We start from the raw sequence: 22,399 nt of genomic DNA on the forward strand, positions 1-22,399 counted from the left end.
CTGCGGGGACTGTAATTGTTTCTGACACATAGTAGCATAGTAGGTACTTGGTAATAAGCGCTAGATGAATAAATGAAGGAATGAATGTTATGAAGTGAGAGATTATGTAGCCCTAGAAGCCACTAAAGACTTCATGGAGGCGGACGAGGCTTGATTTTGCTCTTGAAGAATGGACAAAACCCTTGCCCCTTGAAGAGGGCAAGGGGAAACATTGTAGGCAGGAATAACACTCATCAGCAACGGCAGAGAACTGGGAATAAGTATGCAGATGCGGGGGCTTCCCAGGTGGCGCTAGTGGTAAAGAACCCACCTGCCAGTGCAGGAGACATAAGAGGTTTGATCTTCGACTCGGGAAGATCCCCTGGAGGAGGGCATGGCAACCTACTCCAGTAGTCTTGCCTGGAGAATCCCTGTGATCAGAGGAGCCTGGGGGGCTATAGTCCATGGGGTCACACAGAGTCAGACACAACTGAAGCGACTTAGCATGCAGGCTTGCACGTAGATGCTGGCTTGATTAGAGGTGTGTGTTGACACAATCTGGAAAATAAGATTGGATGGGTGGGAAATGATCCAGTAGGAACAATGTAAATCTGAGAACAATATTAAATATTAGCTAACCTGATAGCTCTGAAGAAGGCAATGGCACCCCACTCCAGTACTCTTGCCTGCAAAATCCCATGGACAGAGGAGCCTGGTAGGCTGCAGTCCATGGGGCCACTAAGAGTCGGACACCACTGAGTGACTTCATTTCCACTTTTCACTTTCATGGATTGGAGAAAGAAACAGCAACCCACTCCAGTGTTCTTGCCTGGAGAATCCCAGGGATGGGGGAGCCTGGTGGGCTGCTGTCTATGGGGTTGTACAGAGTTGGACATGACTGAAGTGACTTAGCAGCAGCAGCAGCAGCAACCTGATAGCTCAGCTAGTAAAGAATCTGCCTACAATGCTGGTTTGATTCCTAGGTTGGGAAGATCCCCTGGAGGAGGGCGTGGCAACCCACTCTAGTATTCTTGCCTGGAGAATCCTCATGGACAGAGGAGCCTGGTGGGCTACTGTGCATAGGGTCAGAAAGAGACAGACATGACTGAGCAACTAACACAAAATAGCAACATTTATACAGTGCATATTTTATTTCAAGTATATTTCCAAGTGCTTTATGAAAATAAGCTCACTGAATCCTCACTACAAACCTATGGAGTAAGGACTATTTTTGTGTCCCTTTTACAGCAGGGAATGCTGAGGCACAGAGAGATCATCTTGTTAAAGTCATCATGGCTGATGAATGCAGAGCTGGGATTCAAATCTGGGCAGTGCAGCTACAGCGTCTGCTTGCTTGAAAGGTAGAGACAAAACTTGGCCCTGAGGGCTGCAAAATAGAGACAACACTTGGGGGCTGCAGAATAGGGATACGAGACAGAGAAGCCCCTGTGTTCTGCTCTTGACATTGGCCATAGGATGTTGCTGGTCCATAAATGAGAGGACTGGGAAAGGAGCTGCACTGTGGTGAAGGAAATGGGGAGGGGAACTCAGCGGTGGAGCAAGAGATTTGAAAAGTGTGACCCAGGAGGCTTAGTGAGTGGCTATGGCATAAGGTTTAGAGTCAGATAGGTGCCAGTCCGAGTACCTGCTTTGCTGTTTCTTTGCAAGTTTCAACATCTATCCAATGGGTTTAATGATAGTACATACCCAAATGTTAGGATTAAAAAACACAAATTAAGTGAAGCTCCTGACACATTGCTTGGCACACGCAGTAGGTGCCTAGTGAATGTGAATGCTCTTCACAGGACTTTAGATGACCAGGATTGCCCAGGGTCCTGGCTGTGAACTGGAAGTGTTGATATGAATATGTACTTGATGCCAGCCAGCCGGGTGCATCTGAGCAGTCTTCACGCAAAGGCACTCTGAAGTCTCACACACTGAAACCTTGCAGGGAGCAAGGGGGTCCTTCCAGGGGTCAGGTGCCTGCTTCTCTCCTCCAGCACTCTTGGCAGAGGGCTTCGTACTGGGTCTCCTGAGCAGACGTCCAGTTAGTTAAGCCGCTGGGTCTTTTCTCTCCATCCCTGATCAGCTCCCCAGATGCCCTGTTTTTGGCAAACTCCTGGTTCTCAGGGAGGTTACTGCATCTTCCCTTCACAGTGTCCATCACCTATCTGTTCCATCTCTTAGATCTTTCCCTCTCCAAGAGTGCCTGGAGCCACTCCTCCCGAAGTGTTGGATGAGAAAATTTGACCTGACACATGGCCGCAGTACTAGAGAGCAGTGTTAGTGAGGAGGTTTCCCCCTTGCCATTTTTCCTGATTAAGCCAAGGGAAGCATCTTCTTTGTTGCTAGAGTATCTTAACATCTTTCTAACATTTTGATTATGTTCTTTTTCACAAAGAGCAGGCATTGCTCTTTGGCTTACAATAGGCTGCAGCTAGAATATGGCAGGATTGTGTTGCTTTTTACTATAGTTATTCTCCTAGTTACCATTTGCTTATGGTAAGCAATTCCAGTTTTCTTTTTTACAGTAGTGTTATAAAGTTCACTTTCAAGATATATTTATTAAAGTAAAAAGTGAGTCAATTTAAAGAGAAACATTAAATAAATAATGGCCAATGTGGTACGTGGCTATGAAACATTTTTGCAAGGGTTGAATTCAAATGACTGAGGTTTGCGAAATGCGGGCAGAGGGAGGAAATTGGTCAAATTAGGAAGCAGAGTCTTGGCTCTCAATGCTGGCTCTGTTATCGGCACCTAAGACACTCTCCTTGATCCTCTATTTCCTTACCTGCTGAAATGCGGATAATAATTCTTCCTACACGTGGGTTGTCTTAAGGATTCAGTGAGATAATCTGATGTATGTGTGTAATTTGCAAGCAATGTCTCTCAAGTGTCAAACAAAACAAATGGTTACTAGTCTGCGCTCTACAATAAAATTCACGGTGGGTGTGAGTGTGGGCACGTGACTGGCTTCCCAGGATTTGAAGCCTGCAGCAGGAATGAAGTCTGGACAATCACACACCCTCTCGGGCCTCAGTTTCCTCCTTGGTAAAATGGGGATATTTCTGGGAGGATTAAATGATGCCATATGTGTAAGGTTCTACAACACAGCCTGGGACCTAGCAGAGTCAGGTAAGTGTGAGCTCCTATGACCATAACTCTGCCCCCTTGAGTGGCTGGAGCTGGAAGTGGGATGGAGGCGTGATGAGTTGGTGTGTGCCACACTCACCCCAGGAGTCACTGCAGGCAGGGATGCTATCTGTCTCTCATGCTTTCTGGTATCAATATTCAAAATATTCAAATGTCCTTCCACTTTCACTCCCCTGAGCCCCTCAGAGACTGTGCAAAGTACACCGTTACCCCCAAAAGAGACTAGCTTCCATTCGGCGTCTGTCTTCCTGCAGTCATGCTTGCTGTGGACTGAATGGGATCCCTCCCCACCATCTAAATCCACACACTGAAGCCCTAAGCTTCAAAATGATGACATTTGGAGAAGAGGCATTTGGGAGGTAATTAGGGATCAAGCTCAAGCTCAAGTGTGCATGCTCATTCATGCCCAACCCTTTGTCACCCCATGGATTGCAGCCCATCAGGCTTCTCTGTCTGTGGGATTGTCTAGGCAAGAATACTGGAGTGGGTTCTCTCCAGGGGATCTTCCTGATCCAAGATCAAACTCACACCTCCTACATCTCCTTCATCACAGGCAGATGTTTTTTTACCACTGAGAAATCGGGAAAACCCTTAATGAGGGTGGGCCCTTGTGATGGAGTTAGTGGCTCTGTCATGTGAGGACACAGTGAGAATGAGGCTGTCTTCAAGCTAGGAGGAGAGCCCTCACCAAGAACAGAATCTACTGTCACCCTGATCTGGAACCGCCCAGCCTCCATAACTTTAGGAAATAAATGTCTGCTGTTAAGCACCCTGATCTATAGTATTTGCTATGGAAGCCCAAACTCAGATAAAGGTCAGTCTACCCAGAAGTCATCCATAAGGTAAAAAGCATAAGATGATGCTGTGGAAGTGCTGCACTCAATATGCCAGCAAATTTGGAAAACTCAGCAGTGGCCACAGGACTGGAAAAGGTCAATTTTCATTCCAATCCCAAACAAAGGCAATGCAAAGACTGCTCAAACTACTGCACAATTGCACTCATCTCACACGCTAGTAAAGTAATGCTCACAATTCTCCAAGCCAGGCTTCAGCAATACGTGAACTGTGAACTTCCTGATGTTCAAGCTGGTTTTAGAGAAGGTAGAGGAACCAGAGATCAAATTGCCAACATCCATTGGATCATCGAAAAAGCAAGAGAGTTCCAGAAAAACATCTATTTCTGCTTTATTGACTATGCCAAAGCCTTTGACTGTATGGATCACAATAAACTGTGGAAGATTCTGAGAGAGATGGGAATACCAGACCACCTAACCTGCCTCTTGAGAAACCTGTATGCAGGTCAGGAAGCAACAGTTAGAACTGGACATGAAACAACAGACTGGTTCCAAATAGGAAAGGAGTATGTCAAGGCTGTGTATTGTCACCCTGCTCATTTAACTTCTATGCAGAGTACATCATGAGAAATGCTGGGCTGGAAGAAGCACAAGCTGGAATCAAGATTGGCGGGAGAAATATCAATAACCTCAGATATGTGGATGATACCACCCTTATGGCAGAAAGTGAAGAGGAACTAAAAAGCCTCTTGATGAAAGTGAAGGAGGAGAGTGAAAAAGTTGGCTTAAAGCTCAACATTCAGAAAACTAAGATCATGGCATCTGGTCTTATCACTTCATGGCAAATAGATGGGGAAACAGTGGAAACAGTGGCAGACTTTTTTTTGGGGGGCTCCAAAATCACTGTAGATGGTGATTGTAGCCATGAAATTAAAAGACGCTTACTCCTCAGAAGGAAAGTTATGACCGACCTAGATAGCATATTGAAAAGCAGAGACATTACTTTGCCAACAAAGGTCCGTCTAGTCAAGGCTATGGTTTTTCCAGTGGTCATGTATGGATGTGAGAGTTGGACTGTGAAGAAAGCTGAGTGCTGAAGAATCGATGCTTTTGAATTGTGGTGTTGTAGAAGACTCTTGAGAGTCCCTTGGACTGCAAGGAGATCCAACCAGTTCATCTTAAAGGAGATCATTCCTGGATGTTCACTGGAAAGACTGATGTTGAAGATGAAACTCCAGTACTTTGGCCACCTCATGGGAAGAGTTGACTCATTGGAAAAGACCCCGATGCTGGGAAGGATTAGGGGCAGGAGGAGAAGGGGAGGACAGAGGATGAGATGGCTGGATGGCATTACTGACTCGATGGACATGAGTTTGGGTGAACTCCGGGAGTTGGTGATGGACAGGGAGGCCTGGTGTGCTGTGATTCATGGGGTCGCAAAGAGTCGGACACGACTGAGCAACTGAACAGAACCTAATCATTTTACACAAGATGTCCTATTTAAGCCTCACAACTCTGTCGAGGAGAATACTGTACCATGCTCCATTTTACAGATGAGAAGGCTGAGGCTTGAAGGTCAGTTGGACTTTCCCCAGTTCCTAGAGCTACTGGCTACCACCAGAGCTAGATTTCTGAACACATGTTTGCCCCCAGTAGCTTCTGGGGATTCAGGCGAGGGTTACAGACTCTGCCATTGGTGAGAGCACCTTGCTGTCCTCAAGAGGGGAAGGAGGATCCTTCCTAGTGATTGGAGTGTGGATGAGCAAAGCTCAGCTTTCAACGTGGACATGAGTCGGCTTGAGGGCAGGGCAGTGAATTTGTGCAGGAATTACCCAGAAGAAACAAAGCACCCCAGCTCTGTGAGTTACAACAAGGCAAAACCTTTAATACATGAGTGCTTATTACATTAGCTGCTTCGGGGCTCTGACATCTTTGATTTCTGGTCATGTTATTCTAACACGGAAAGGTGAATGCCTCCCTCTGGGCCACCTGGGCGGTTAAGTGGCCTGAGGATGTGCATGAGTGGACAATGGGGACACCTGTGCACACACCTGGGGATTTGGAGACCCCGACACCCCCCACCCAGCCACCACCCATGACTTTGAGTAAAGTCCTCTTCCAAGGAGGGAAGAATGAGGAGGTCCTTCCAGTAAAGAAGGAAGAGAGGAAAACATCTGTCACAGATACACACAGAGAGAAACGACATTATGGGATTGGCTTGAAAAGTGGGGGAAGGGATGGACCGGTTCGGACCTGGAGAGGGAGGGGCGAAGTGTGGGAGAGGGCTGAGTCCATTTGGTTTCATTCTTTGTAAAAAGTAATACCATCACGAGGACCATGCCATGCAACCTCAGAGGCTCCTCTGTCCACTTCCCCTCGGGCTGTGCTGGGGCGGAGGGCAGAGGGCCGAGGTCAGTTCAGACGGGCGTGGTGCGCCTGTTGGCCGGATTATTATGCAACGACTCTTTGAACTCTTTGGGCGTGGAGTTGTGGAACTGTAGAAAAGCGTGGTCCCGGTCGGAGTTGAGCAGAGTCCCCATGGTGATCTTTGAGGGGTCCCGGGACAGGGTGAACATTGAGATGTCAGTAGAAGGGATGGTGTGGAAGCCTTTGCTGATGGGGGACAGGTCTCGGGATCTGGGTTCCGTGGAGCGGGAACTCGACCGCCTCCGAAATCTATACCTGTAGGGTGGAAGGCGAGCGAAGGTCGATTTCTTCAGGAGCTCCGAGTGGGATTTGGCACGTAACTGCTGATGCTTTTCTATATAGATGTGCACAGCGACGACCCCCACAATTTCCGCGATGATGAAAGAGAAGGCTCCGAAGTAAAAGGACCAGCCATAGGAGTAGCTCTTTTTGGAGTCACGCTGCCCAGGGTCTCCAGCATTGGCTGATATATAAACTATGATGCCGATGATGTTGCTTAACCCTAAGAGAAGGGGAAAGAAAAATACAACCTTTATAAACCACAGAGGTAACGGTCACTTTTAGGCTTGATCTATTTATTTTGAAAATGTGGAGATGACAGGGAGAGAGGAGAATGGATTTATGGCCGGAAATCCAGCGGCTGAACTCTTCTTGCAGGGTCTGTCTCTCGGGAAATGAAAAATTCTGCTGATCCACCCCTGGTGGGAAGCATTCAGCTAAAGAATACACCTTACTCCTCCAGCAAGTGCAGCAGAAATCAAAGTGCATGTATTTTCCCTTAGAAACAGTTCATTCCATCAAAACTTAGTCTTCAGCACTAAGCCATGAGGATGGTGAAATGAACAAGATACAGATCCTTGCCCTTGAGTTCGTCACCATTAGTAGCAGAAGCTGACAGGTAAATACAGTAAAATACAGTAAGGGCTCCACCAGAGACACATATAAAATGGTTCAGAAGCAAAAAGAGAGGGTGACTAAGCCACTTCGTCCTGAAGACAAGGTGACGTTTGAGCAGGTCCTGAACAGCTCCTGGCTCACCAGGAAATGAAAGGCTATTGACACCAAAGTTGAGAGTAACTTATAGTAGCGGTCTCGCCTGGATGGTGGGAAAGTTGATGGCATCTTGAGCCTCAATAAGAGGCAGCAGAGAGAGGAGGCTTACAGAAGAAGAATGGGGTTAGAAGTGCTTATTGAGAGTCCAGATATGGCTGCCCAGTGGGTATTTCTGGGTCTGGAATGAAGTCTGGAGAAAGAATGACCCATGGGTAAGGGACAGTAACTAACTATATCTTTTTATCTGCACGGGGGATACAATAATGTTTTAAATTAGCTAATGTTCAAACATCAGGAATTGGGGAATGTGAAACTGTTGTCCCCAGTAGGCAAGGTCTGCAGACTTGGTGTCCCCAGGTGCCAACAGAATAGTTTTGGAAAGAGCTGCCCAGTGGCTTGGAGAGAAATTGATTCTCTAGGGAGCAGGAAGAAGGAATGAAAGAACCGGAAGGTCTGTGGCTGCTTCTCTCACATGACTGTCCAAAGTTGACAATATCTTTTTGTGTCTCTTTGCTTTAGGGGCCTCATCCGAGCCTTATACCAGTAATGACTCAGGGAGGCTTGTACATCAGCTGGAGTCTCCTAGCCTACAAACCCAGGCTGCCTCTAAATGGAAGTTGCCCCTTGTTACAGTTCCCAGTGCATACGTGCCAAGTCACTTCAGTCGTGTCTGACTCTTTGCAACCCTATGGACCGTAGCCCACAAGGCTCCTCTGTCCATGGGATTCTCCAGGCAAGAATACTGGAGTGGGTTGCTGTGCCCTCCTCCAGGGGATCTTCCGGACCTAGGGATCCAACCCAGGTCTCTTACGTCTCCTGAATTGGCAGGCTGCTTCTTTACCACTAGTGCTACCTGGGAAGCCCACAGTTCCCAGTACTAGTTGGTAAATAACCATCTCCACTGGTCTGCTGAGTATCCCCGCCATTGAACACCTCATACTCTTCCTGGGGATCCTCAAGATTTCCCCAGAGTCCAGCAACCAAAGAGTTAAAGTGTTTTGTTGTTGTTGTTGTTGTTCTTTTTAATTGGGGTATAGATGCTTTGGAACTTCCCACTAGTGGTAAAGAATCTGCCTGCCAATGCAGGAGACCCAAGAGATGTGGGTTTGATCCCCTGGTGTAGGAAGTGGCAACCCACTCCAGTATTCCTGCCTGGAAAATTCCATGGACAGAGGAGCCTGGCAGGCTATAGTCTATGGGGTTGCAAAGAGTCGGACATGACTGAGCGACTGAGCAACATAGTTGCTTTACAATGTTGTATTAGTTTCCGCTGTATAACAACATGAATCACCTATAGGCATACATAGATCCCCTCCCTCTTGGGCCTCTCCACCCTCTATCCCTACCACCCATCTAGGTCACCACCGAGCACAGAGCTGAGCTAGTAGGAACCTACAGGAGGTTCCTGCTAGCTATCTGTTTTACGCATGGCAGTACACATATGTCAGTCCCAATTTCCCAATTCATCCCCCCACCTCAGATCCGCACGTCCACTCCCTACATCTGCATCTCTACTTCTCCCCTGCAAATAGGTTCATCTGCACAAAGGGTGAAAGCTTGGCATAGCAAGGGCCACTCCATTCTACTCCAGTGCTGCCGTTCTGACTGACTGGTGCTCATGCATTAAAGGGATTCACGTTTTGAACGTGATTCTCTGGCCACTCCATCTAGGACTCTCCCCTAGAAAGCAGGGCCAGGGTCTGCTTCCTCCCTGTCTCCTCTTGGCTTTACCCAGCACAGGCACTCAGCAGGTAGGCAGCGGGTTCTAATCACGGAGCTATTTCTTCATATGGGGGTGGACACGGCCAGCCCTGTGTCAAGCTGCCGAAAACCACAGGGTGAAAAAAACCGGCTCCTGTTTCTGGAGTGTCAGTTTGGCTTGAAGATGAGTAGGGAAGACACATTCTTTTATATTAAAATGAACATGGATATAATAAGGAGAAGAGAGCAGAATTCACATGAATTTTTAAGTATAAATGGGAGACAGACTTCAAAGACATTTCAGCTCATGGAAGGCAGCTTCTGGTGATGCCCCCTGACTCCCCAGGGTCACATTTTTCACTCTCCTTTGCCTGCAGGGAAATTTTGGTGGCAAAGTTTGAGAAGCCCTGGAAAGAAGTCTTGCTGAAAAAAAAATAAAGAAAGAAGCTCAAAGAGACACTCGGATGTCAGCGCAGGTTAAAGGAGGTGACAAGCCAAGCGAGTTGCCACTTGTTTCTAGGACACTGATGATATGCCAGGCACTGTGCAAAGTCTTTACGTGCATGATCTCAGTTAATCATTGCAACAGTCCTGCTTTAAAAAACCAAAAAACCTTTTTTCTTTTACAGATGAGGAAACTGGGACACAGAGAAAATAACTTCCCTAAGTCAACACAGCTGGGAAATGGCCTGTGTGCTTCTGCTAAGCTGCTTCAGTCATGTCCGACTCTTTGCGACCCCATGGATTGTAACCCACCGGGCTCCTCTGTCTATGGGATTCTCCAGGCAGAAATACTGGAGTGGGTTGCCATGCCCTCCTCCAGGAGATCTTCCTGACCCAGGGATTGAGCTGGTGTCTCTTAAATCTCCTCCATGGACAGGTGCGTTCTTTACCACCTGGGAAGCCCTGGGAAATGGCAAAGGTGGGGTTTGAACCCAAGATCATCTCTTGTTCCCTGTGCTCAGATCTAGCTGGGTTTGGTCACTGCTATGGTCTTATCTCCTCGCCCAGAGCCTGACCCAAAGCAAGAGCACAGTGCATATTTGTTGAATTGAATCAACACCAGAATTAAATGGTACAACATATATAATACCAGCTATTACGCATCCTAGGTGGTGCTAGTGGTAAAGAACCCACCTGCCAATGCAGGAGACATAAGAGATGCAGGTTTATCCCTGGGTTGGGAAGACCTCCTGGAGAAGGACATGGTGACCCACTCCAGTATTGTTGCCTGGAGAATCCCAAGGACAGAGGAGCCTGGCGGGCTACAGTCCAAGCAGTCACAGAGTTGGACATGACTGTAGTGACTTAGCACGCACTATGCATCCCACAGTTACTGCCAGCTAGATGCAGTTCTAGGCATTTTCCATATACCAACTATCTAATCCTCTGAGCAGGCTTAAGAGGTAGAGCCATTATTACCCCATTTTTCAGATGAGGAAACGGAGGCACTGATTGGTTAAGAGACTTGCCTGAGGTTACTGCACAAGGAAGTGGTAGAGCCACGATTTGCCCCAGGCAGCCTGACTTCAGAGCCCACGGTCTTGAGTATAATGCTCAGTTCCTGGCGCATAGTAGGTACTCAATAAAGGGTTGTTGTCTGCTTGCCAGAAATCAGAGAACCTTAGAATAACTGAGCAAAAAGAGCCTTAGGGAGTGCTGAATCCTACTTTCATTCTGTAGGTGGAAAAACTGAGGCTTTTTAGGGTCCTCAGGGAGGTCAGTGGTGGGGGGATAGCTGGGATTAGACCCCCAGCTTCTGGCTCCCCCTCAGGGCCTTGTTGCTGCCCCTGTGTTCCCCGGTTCCCGTGTGTCTACTCTACCTGCTGTCTCTCACAACACCCCTTGTAACAAGACGTTTGCTGGTGACACACTCTCCCTTCACAATCCCCTTGGGGGACAAAATAATGATCTTCTCCTGTTTAGGAAACCCTCATGTCAGCACAACACAGCATCCTCTGTGTCAGTCAGAGACCGGGAGGTCTGGAGGGGCCCTCAACAGCTAGAATGTGCCTCAAAGCAATGCAAGTCCCTGGGTTTGCCAGCTGTTAGCGTCTGTCCACACAGAGTGTCACCTTTAATAAGATCATAGGCTGATCTTATTCTCCTGACAAGACGGTCTGTGGCTCGAGTTGGTTCCCAGACACTCAGCACTGGATTCCGTCCACCTTCCCCATTTCCGAGAAGGGAAAAGAGTAGGGAGGAAACAGAAAGATCCTAGAGGGGCCTGGGCTTCCAACTTCAGAACTATTGTGTTGCTTTTAACTTGCTAGAAAATAATACTGTGCTTTTACATCCAACCTCCTTCCAACAACCCTGTGAAATAAATACTGGTACTTCCCCCTCCCCTCATTTTACAGTTGAGGAAATCAAGTCACAGGGAGTTGGTAACATTTCCAGGGCCCCATAAGTTTAGCCAAAATTCAAATCCAGGCAGGTAAGCTATTCTTTTTTTTTTGTGGTGGTTGTTTCATCGCTAAGTCACGTCTGTCTCTTTTGCAACTCCATAGGCTGTAGCCTGCCAGGCTCCTCTGTCCATGGGATTTCCCGGCAAGAATACTGGAGTGGGGTGCCGTTTCCTCCTCCAGGGGATCTTCCCCACCCAGGGATAGAAACCCACATCTCTCGCATCTCCCGCATTGGCGGGTGGATTCTTTAGCACTATCGCCACCTGGGAAGCTGCCCCTCTGTTTCTACCCCAGTAAATATCCTGCCATTATGGGTCAAAGTTTGGAGGTCATCATCAAAGAGTCAAGCTCTCTTCCCTCTGTTCACCTCTAAAGCATTTCATTCAGATGGCACTGACTGAAGGGTGAGGTGCGAAGAGACTGCAAAGCAACGAAGGCGTGGAAACCCAAAAGGGAGGGAGATGAGGGGGTGGAGGAGAGATGGAGATAAAGGAGGAGAGGGGAGGCAGAAACAGGAACCCTTCTCGAGACTGCTTATCCTCCTTACCACCCTCTGCCACCTTCCGGTCAGGGCTGCTATTGATAAGATCTTCCCTGAGGGCATCTGAGGCTGCTGGGTTTTCTGTTGTTCCCAGAGATGCTCTGGACAGCCTGAGGATTTGAGTGCTTGAAGAGCTGTGACCAATAGTTCACCAGTAAACCCAGGTCTCACGGGGCCAGAAATAGTGTATGATCGTATCCAGAAGTTGGACCCCTTTAAAACACATTGGACTCATCTCTCGGATCACACCTTACACACACCGTACATGCTCCCTGCCCACCCTGAGCAGACATACACAGGCACACTCTTATTAATCATTCTCCCATCTCTGAGCCGACCTAAGTACCCCATCTCCTCCTCATCTTCACTCCATCCACTCTCCAGCTAGATTGTCAGCATCTTTGGTTCTTATTAAAGCCTTTGGTTCTCATTCTTAACACACAGGTCGAACATTTTCTTGCTCCTTCCCTGGAGGGAACCCTGAATAGCATGGCTTTGTCCTTCTGGCCCTGGCTCGGGTTTGGTGTCTGTGATGCTCTCTGGCCAGAGGCGAAGATGCTCACCTGCAGAGACAAAAAAGATCCCCGCGCTGAGGATGACGTTGTGTCTGCTGCGGTGGAACTCGCTGGCTGCCACGCAGAGCCCGCCGAAAAAGAGCAGTGTGACGCTGAGGATGGGGAAGACGCTGGAGGCCCTCACAGCCCCTGTGGAGAGAAGGAGAGAGGGTTCTGCCTGCACCCAGCCAGCCCTGGGATCCCCCTCCACGGGCATGGGGGTGACTGGTTGGAGGACAGCACGTGAGCAGGAGGAGAGAGTCTACATCTAACACCCAGGGTTTGGGGTTAACAGTCTGTAGTCATCATCCTGAAATGCATAATAACTTTATCTTTGAATGTGTTTTTCAAATAAGTCTGATGGGCCAATGGAGCATGCGCCATGGGCTTTGAACCTCGACTCACGTGGCATCCCATGCCCCACCACATTGCTACCTCCCGTTCTCCTTGTGGTGGTTCCTAGCTGCCCCTCCCCCACCCCAACCAGTGACCACTGCCACCCTTGGCTCCTGGGCATGGACACAGGGAGAATCAGGATTGAGTGCAAGCCCTGGGCACCCTTGAGGGTCCTTATGCCTGAGGGAGTGTGACATTACATAGCAAGTAAAAGACACCATGACAGGTGGAGAGAGAGAAGGCAGAAGAAGGGAAACAGCATTTTGGGCCTGCGCTTTGAACCAGAAACCCAGGATTTTCATTTTGCCCTGGGCCCTGCAATGTAGGTAGCTGGTGGGGCATCCTGGGATTCCCATTAGATCACAAGCTGTCTTTCCCAAAACACACAAACATTCGTTTAGTACTGAGTCTGGCAATGACCATGCAATATCTATTTAGCCACTGGATACACACATGAATTTAGTTAATCATTCACCAAGGCTTCTTGGGCACCTACAAAATGCCAGGGGCTCTGCTGGGTCCTGGCACACTGGCACAAATGTTTAACTCCCCAAGGGATACAGGCATGGCCCTTCAAAGGGGAAAAAAGGGACGCTAGCTGAGGCCCAGGGCAAGTCTTCGAAACAAGTGTGTTAACTCTTGTTGCTGGATCACAGAGAGGCCCTAAGGTTTTGGGTGAAGGGGCCTTCAGGTGGAGATCCCAGTATTTACCCAACCAGTATTAGAGTATTTCCTGGACTACTTGGGCCAGAATATCAGTTGGATAAATTTTGCCTCCATTGAAGTACAAAAGAGCTAAGGTCCCACCCCTACAGGGCTTACATTCTAACAGAGATGATGGGTAGGAGCTGTTACCTAATTGCTAGGGCCCTAAGCAGGATGAAAATGCAAGGCCTCTTGTTCTAAAATTATTAAGAATTTCAAGATGGCACGGTGACTAGACTTATCATGGTGATCATTTTGAAAATATCAAATCATTTTGTTGTGTAACAGGAACCAACATCATGTTGTAGGTCAGAAAGTGAAAGTGAAAATCATTCAGTCATGTCCAGCTCTTTGTGACCCCATGGACCCCAGTCCATAGAATTCTCCAGGCCAGAATCCTGGAGTGGGCAGCCTTTCCCTTCTCCAGCAGATCTTCCTGAAGCAGGGATCTAACTGGAGTCTCCCGCATTGCAGGCAGATTCTTAACCAGCTGAGCTACCAGGGAAGCCCCAACTGTAGGTCAGATCTACTTCAAAAACAAACTCAGAAAAAGAGACCAGATTCGTGGTTACTAGAGGTGGGGACTAGAGGGAGGGGGAATGAAATGAAGGTGGTCAAAAGGTACAGACTTCCAGGTTATAAGAAAAATAAGTACTAGGGATTTAATGTGCAGCATGGTAAATAAAATTAACACAGCTGGACATTATACATAAAAACTGAGAGAGTGACTCCTGAGAGTTCTCATCACAAGGAAACAAATTTTTTCTGCTTCTTTAATTTTGTGTCTATATGAGATGGTGGATGTTCACTAAGCATACTGTGGTCATCATTTCATGATGTACATAAGTCAAACCATGATGCTGTACACCTTAAATCTATACAGCACTGTTATATGTTATATATCAATAAAACTGGAAGAAAAAATGAAATAAAGGTGACTGTCAAAGGCATATATAAAAAAAGAAGACTTCAAGATAGTGAGAGCAGAGAGCATGGACCCAGGTGTGGGCCCTTGAAGGGTGGGGCTGGTGGGGCTGCAAGGGCTGTAAGAACCCAGACTTGAGCTGACCGTGGCATGGACTCGGTTGTAGATGGGTGGTGAGAGACTCAGGATGTATTTTAAAGGTAAATCCTAAAGATCTGGCAGTGGGATGTGAGAGAAAGGTGTTGACAGTGACTCGAGGGGCTGGTGCTTAGCGGCTGAGCAGACGGTAGGATGTTTACAATCATGGCGTGTGTGCAGGAGCAGTAGGGCAGCGGGAAAAGGCGGTCAGTGCATTTTTGGTGTTGAAGTTCAAGCTCAGTGTTCGGAACTTCACGGCCCTGTGGGTTTTCTCACAGATTCAGCTGCTGCTGCTGCTGCTAAGTCGCTTCAGTCACGTGCGACCCCATAGATGGCAGCCCACCAGGCTCCCCTGTCCCTGGGATTCTCCAGGCAAGAACACTGGAGTGGGTTGCCATTTCCTTTTCCAATGCAAAAAAGTGAAAAGTGAAAGTGAAGTCACTGAGTCGTGTCCAATTCCCAGTTATCCCACGGACTGCAGCCTACCAGGCTCCTCCGTCCATGGGATTTTCCAGGCAAGAGTACTGGAGTGGGGTGCCATTGCCTTCTCCGGGATTCAGCTGCAGCCCTTCCTACGGCTACAGCGTGGCAGTATTCACGCTCCAAATGCACAGGGCTGGGCTCTGCTTTTCTTGTTGCTGTTGTTTTGTCTTTTTCACGGAAAAAGTTTTCTGCAAATTTGGTAGCTGATTTGGGATCTGCCTGGGAGGGCTGATGGAGGAGAACTGGGGTGAGATTCTCTTCATGAAAAGAAGAAAATGAAAAAAATTCTAGCTTTTGTTTAGGGATGACCACCCCAAGTCACTCAGTGTTGGCGTCTGGGCAGACCAGGATCCCAGTAACTGTCCCCGTTGTGATGGTAAAGTTTTGGGAGAGGCTTCAAACTAACTAGAAACCTCGATAGGAGACCTGAAGCATGAAGGGAGGGTTCCTGGCTGTCCTGACCCTGGAAGGGTGATTAGATCAGTCCCCATCCTGGCTTCAGGCCAGTCAGTCACCGTCTAGGAGTCCTGGCCTAGGCCTGTCTTGCCCTGCACATCTGGGGTCCCACACAGGCTTGCGGGAGGCAGGGCAGGCCCCCTGGTTCCTCTAGTGCCCATGTCAAGCGGTATCCTGGGAAGTAAGCTCTCGGGTCTTTGGTGGGCATAGCTTATTTATAGCATCTAAATATTTACCCATATGGCCTATGAGTTTCCATATGAACCTTGGCCCTGGGCCCCACAAATATTAGGAGTGGTTCTACCCCCAGTGATATCAAGGACTTGTTAGGAACTCTTGCACAGATCTCTGAAGCAATCGTTTGCATTGTGTCCTCGATGGGAATTGCTGGAATATTCAATGTGATGAGTTCAACTGATTAAAGGAGAGCACCTTAAAAACAATTTTTTAAAAAAAATTTCAAAGTATGATTACAGTGTGATTATGCCCGAAGGAGATGATCTGAACGTTGGAAGCTACTGAATTGCGTTGGTTGTGTGTATTTGCAATGTGTGGCTGTGAGACGTGGGAACGTGGTTGCTTCCTATGTAGTGTGGGAACCATCTGGAAACCAGGCGGTGGCCAGATCCCATCTCTGCCCCACGGGTGGGATCAGAGCAGGTTCTAAAGACTCTTGGCTACAGGTGCCAGCCTCACACAGGATGTGCTCTGCCGCCACTTTCTCCTAAGTCAGGTGGAGTCTACCCTCGATTCATTCGTTTGTTTTTTTTTTTTGGCTGTGATGCATGGCCTATGGGATCTTAGTTCCCTCACCAGGGATCAAACTCCAGCTTCAACAGTGAAAGCACCAAGTCCTTACCAGTGAACCGCCAGGGAATTCCCAACCTTGGATTTGGTTTATCTAGATGAACAAGAAGGTTTTTGTCTGGCTTCAGGACAATTGAAGAGGTCTTACTGTCTTCTTTCCCTGTTTCTCCTTCCTAATCTAAATGGGGCTAAGCTGTGGTCCTAGGAGTGGGGAGGGAAGCTTGTTCCAGGGTAATTTCACCTTTGGTGTCTGAGCAGGGCTTGGCCAGGTCCAGTGCTATGTTAGGGATTTCTCTAGTCTAGGGATCCCCAACCTTCAGGCCCTGGACCGCTTCCCATCTGTGGTCTGTTAAGAACCAGGCTGCGCAGCATGAGGTGAGCGGCGGGCCAGTGGGTGAAGCTTCATCTGTATTTACAGCCGCTCCCCATCACTCATGTTACTGCCTAAACTCTGCCTCCTGTCAGATCAGTGTCATTAGACTCTCATAGGAGCTGGAACCCTATTGTGCTTGAATCTTCCATCCCCTCCACCCCCACCCCTGCTGCCCATGGAAAAATTGTCTTCCATGAAACCAGTCCCTGGAGCCAAAAAGGCTGGGGACCAGTGCTCAAGTCAACAAGACCTGTGGACGATTAAACCTTCTGCTATAGGTTTAAGCTGTAACCTCCCCAACCACATATAAGAAAGAAGAAAAAGCAAATCGGTGTGGGGAATCCCATCCTCCTGGGGTGTGGTCGCAGCAGGAACTGGCAGCATGTGGACTGTACGGGCTGGAGACCCCTGCAGGAACGGGACCCTGGCTCCACGTGACTGGGTCAGGGGCTCCAAAATTCCAGCAGGAAATTCATGTGCTTGGGACGGTCCCTCCTTAAGCTGGTTTGGTGGCTGATGGTGAGGACTTTTACCTCTCAAGAGGGGAGATATATATTTTGTTGGAAAAGAGGCACATCTCTTGGAAGAATTTAAAGTCAGTTTTGCAAGTTATGAAATAGAACTCACAGTTCTGTTTCATCCCCAGCAGGGCAGACATCAAAGTAGGGAAGAAAAGTAAAAACTTAGGCACTCTGGTAAAACCCCGCTTGTGATGGCTTTAGAATAATCCTTTTTTGAGGAAGTCCAAGTAATAATAATCTATGTCATCCCCCAGACTCTGGTCAAGCTCCCTCTCTAAATGTGGCTTCTATTCCCACATCAGATCTTTTTGAGCTGCTCATATAAACCCTAGGCAGCATTGGACAAATCCAAGTAGCTGAAAAAAGAGAAATAATATGTTTATGTTTTAAAATTTAGCTTAGAAGTGTCTGTTTCTTTCAAACTGATCCCCCAGCACCACTTATATTGTTATGTGATTAAAGGCTCATATGAATACCCACAGCCCCTCTGCAGACTAGCAAGCATGAGCAGAGTGAAAACTGATTTTAATTGTAAAACACTCTGCTTGAGTTATGAGTTACAGGCATAATCAGAAGACCACAATTTCTTGAAGTTTTTATTGATATTACTGTAGTAGTTTTTAAAAAAATGTTACATTTAACACTCTCTAATAGTAAATTAGTCAGTGCCTTAAGATTTTCCTTCTGAGGAAACTTAGGCTCCCTGTTGAAGAAATTCTATTTAAATTACATTGTTTCCAATTCTCTCTGTGCCAGGATCAATGTCAGGCCCTTGGCTGCTGTTGGCCTTGGCTGTTGTTCATCCCATGCCACAAAAAAGAGCCAACACGTATGGTTTCAGGTGGTGTGTAATGTGCATCAGCTTATTTAATTTTTGCGACCCTGTTAAATAGATGACGTTATAGTCTTCATTCCTGACTATAAAGAAAGGTGAGAGACTTTTTGATGATGTAGTTTTGATTTGCATTTCTCTAAGTATTAGTGATGTTGAGCATCTTTTCACGTGTTGGTTGGCTAGCTGTGTGTCTTCTTTAGAGAGAGGTTTATTTTAGGTCTTCCACCCAGTTTTTGATTGTGTCATTTGTTTTTGTTTTGTGATATTGAGCTACATGAGCTCTTTGTATGTTTTGGAGATTAATTCCTTGTCAATTGCTCTGTTTGCAAATATTTTCTCACACTCTGAGGATGGTCTTTTTGTTTTGTTTATGGTTTCCTTTACTGTGTGAAAGCTTTTAAGTTTAAGTAGGTCCCATTTGTTTATTCTTGTTTTCATTATTCTAGGAGGTGGTCAAAAAAGATCTTGCTGCGATTTATGGCCAAGAGTGTCCTGCCCCTGTTTTCCTCTAAGAGTTCTATAGTGTTTGGTCTTACAATGAGAGGCAAAGCAACTTGGTCCAGATCTAACCCAGCTAGTAGGGTGTAGCGGAATAAAAGCCCTGGTTGACAGAATCCAGAGCCCTTGCTCAGCATACCCTACTGCCTCCTGCATTCTGTGTTCATGACAGTGCACATCATATCAGGGCCACTGACCTTGGGACAGTCTACGGGGAGACACTGGCCCTGCCCCAGTGCTGCTGAAACGGAAGAAGGGTGAACCTTGGTTTACATTTATTCTCCCAGGCCTTGCCCTTTAGGACCTCGCCCATTAGCACTTCATCCATTAGCACCTCACCCATTAGCACTTTGCCCATTAGCACCTCAAATCCACCCTCTGGGGCAAGCGAAAACTTGTATTCAAGTTGAAGAAAACCCTTAGATTTTCTTGTAAGTGGACTAAAAAGAACTTTGAGGTTTGATTCACCTTTCTTTTTTTTTTTCTTTTCCTGTTTCTAGTTCATGGAAATGAAAGAGACTCAGATATCAGAACTGCCTGAATGTCTCTGTCTAGTAGCAAAGATTTTCCTGAAGCTTCATTGCACATATCCTTTTCTGAGGCTAGGTATTGGGAGCCTCAAACTCAGAGGCAGCTGGGTGACTGCAGGGCACCCCTCCTCACCACCCTCCCATCAGGGGGACCCTGGAAGTCAGGGAAACTTACGCAGGAGATACTCAGCTGTATCCTGTTCGTAGTCAGCATCTTCGGGGAAGTGATCAATTTTCTTGCACACGCCTCGGAAAGTCCCTGTGGAAACAAGTGTGGCCCTGAGTCGGGGGAGGGGGGCAGAAAGAGCACCTGGGCCCAGCCTGGGGCTTCTTCTCTCCCACAGTGAAGATCCTTCAGACTTGTGGGTTCAGCGTCTTTCTTGGGGCACAAAGAGGAGATTAGTAGAGGAAAAAAATAAATAAAGCTGGAGATGGAAACTTTCTGCTTAGATTTTGCATGATCCTGGGATCTATTTAGAAGGGCAAAGAGCTAGGAAGCATAAGCACTCATCATGAGAGCTGTAATTTTTTCCCAGTCAATGAAGGGAAAGGGGAAAAGAAAGCGGAATACACATGTGTGTGTGTGCGCGTGTGTATTCTAAGTTGCTTCATTGTGTCCAACTCTTTGCAATCCCATGGACTGTAGCCCACCAGGCTCCTCTGTCCATGGGATTCTCCAGGCAAGAATACTGAAGTGGGTTGCCATTTCCTCCTCCAGGGGATCTTCCCAACCCAGGGATCGAACATGTGTCTCCTGTGGCTCCTGCACTGTAGGTAGATTCTTTACTGCTGAGCCACCAGGGAAAACCCAGTGGGTAGGCATATATGCGTGTATATATATATTTATATATAAAAACTTACCGTCCCATTTTACAGATGAAACAACTGGCCAATAGCATTGTGTTTAGGGACTCCCCTGGTGGTCCAGCGGTTAAGGATCCACCATGCAAAGCAGAAGACTTGGGTTCGATCCCTGGTCAGGGGAACTAAGACCCCCTCATGCTGCAACAAAGCCCCAAGGAGCCAAATAAATATTTTTGCGGGGAGTGGGAGAGAGGCTCGTGAGGGAAGGGATATATATTAATATATAGTTATGACTGATTCGAGTTGTTGTATGGCAGAAACCAGCACAACGTTGTAAAGCAATAAACTTCCAATTAAAAAAAACAAAGCAAAACTGTGCTTGCGCTCAAATGCGTAAGTGGTGAGCCAGAACACAGTCAAGGTCTGCTGACTCCTCAGTGTGGATTCCAGGCACGGATTCGGAGTAACCCACTCTCCCTGATCGATAACATAGGATAATCCCTTTGATGATCCCCTCGCCTGGAACCACAGCTTGCTGGGCTCTGCTGTGTGCTTACTCCTTCAGGAGGACCGAATTGCGCGCGTATATCCTGGGGAAACGACTGTCAGCCTTCTCTTTCCTTTTCTTCCTTCGCCATCAGCCTGAGTTAACTCATTGCGGGTGTTTGATAATCGTTGTAGGTGTTTGTTAACTAGCCAATTAGCCAGTCTCCCAGGGCAGTTAATGGCTCTGCCAGTTCTCATAAATGACAAACAATTTCAGAACCTCTCACCACAACACAGCGTGAAATTATGCTTTATTGTTCTTGTCTCTGCCCGTAGAGATGCCGCAGAGGTGAGGGGCCAGGTGGTGTCGAGGACCGCAGACAAGGCTTACATTCACACACAGCTGGGCTTATATTTTCAGAGTAGTTACTGTAAGAATTAAATAAGATCATATATGAAGTAAGATAATTTTTGCAAAGCTCTAGGCGCATCATTATAATGGCTAGCACCTTTGAAGTGCTTCCAGCGGGCAAGGCATAGAGCTGAAACCTACATTCTTCTCATTTACTCTCATCCACCACCCTAGGAGGGAGGGACTATTCACACTGACATGCGATGATGAGCCAATGCAGGATTGCAGAGGAGAGAGGGTTGTCACAGCTGGTGAAGGGAAGAGTCAATATTTGCATCTGGCTTTACCATTATACTATGTCTATCATTATTTGATAATAATAGGAGCACTATGCATTAAAAAAAACATTTTATTTATTTATTTGGCCCCACAGGATCTTAGTTGTGGCATGCAGGATCTAGTTCCCCGATCAGGGATCGAACCTGGGCCCCCTGCTTGGGGAGCACAGAGTCTTAGCCACTGGACCACCAGGGAAGTCCCGTGTCATGTATATTCTTAAAGTTTTGCTTTATTGAAGTGTAGTTGATTTACAATGTTCTGTTAGTTTCTGCTGTGCACCAAAATTATTCAGTTATACGTATATATATATATATATATAATTTTCATATTTTTTCCCCGATGTCTTATTACAGAATATTAAATATAGGTCCCTTTGCTATACAGTAGGACCTTGTTGCTTACCCATTCTATATGTCGCAGTTTGCATCTGCTAATCCCAAACTCCCGATCCATCCCTCTCCCTACCTCTCCCCCGACCCTGACCCTTGGCAACCACAACTCTATTCTGTATGTCTGTGCGTCTATTTCTGCTTTGTGGAGATTCATTTATGTCATATTTCAGATTCCACATATAAGTAGTATCATATGGTATTTGCCTTTCTCTTTCTGACTTACTTCACTGACTATGATAATCTCTAGGTTCATCCGTGTTACTGCAAACAGCACTATTTCATCCTCTTAAATGGCTAAGTAGCGTCCCATTGTGTATACGTACCACGTCCTCTTTATCCGTTTCTCTGCTGATGGACATTTAGGTTGCTTCCTTGTCTTGAGGAGTGCCATGTATTTAACCCACACTACAAGTATGCCCCAAACCAGAGGCATTTCACAGAAAATGCCATGCGATATGAGCCCATTCTCTCGGTTCTGATTCTCCACTATTCAGGTAGAGAAGGGACTCAGAACCAAGAAGGGGAGTCTTGCAGAGAAGGCTTGAAGACTCAAAGAAATTCTTGGAAGAAGAACAAACTCAGAACTCCTTCCCTGATATTGAGAAAAGGCCTTCCTTTTTCTTGTTTGGATTTGAGACTTTCAGCCACAGATTCCTGTTTGTTTTTAAGCCCCACTGCCTTCCACCTGGCTGGATAACAAATCAGAATAAGTCACACATGTGAAGCACTTACCGTGTACCACATGCCAT

The 22,399-nt window shown here is 47.1% G+C and overlaps 1 protein-coding gene across 1 annotated transcript in view; it reads right to left on the reverse strand.

Annotated features, from left to right (window-relative positions):
- Positions 1 to 6,343: 6,343 nt before the first annotated feature.
- Positions 6,344 to 22,399, reverse strand: part of CACNG3 (calcium voltage-gated channel auxiliary subunit gamma 3) — a 97,179-nt gene continuing 81,123 nt past the window's right edge. The window contains exons 2-4 of the mRNA XM_068969145.1: positions 19,453 to 19,536; positions 12,620 to 12,760; positions 6,344 to 6,855 (exon numbers count right to left, since the gene is read on the reverse strand). Coding sequence (XP_068825246.1) covers positions 6,344 to 6,855; positions 12,620 to 12,760; positions 19,453 to 19,536 — 737 coding nt within the window. The remainder of the gene's footprint in view (positions 6,856 to 12,619; positions 12,761 to 19,452; positions 19,537 to 22,399) is intronic.

Source organism: Capricornis sumatraensis, chromosome 3, assembly GCF_032405125.1.
Source record: "Capricornis sumatraensis isolate serow.1 chromosome 3, serow.2, whole genome shotgun sequence".
Lineage (NCBI taxonomy): Eukaryota > Metazoa > Chordata > Mammalia > Artiodactyla > Bovidae > Capricornis > Capricornis sumatraensis.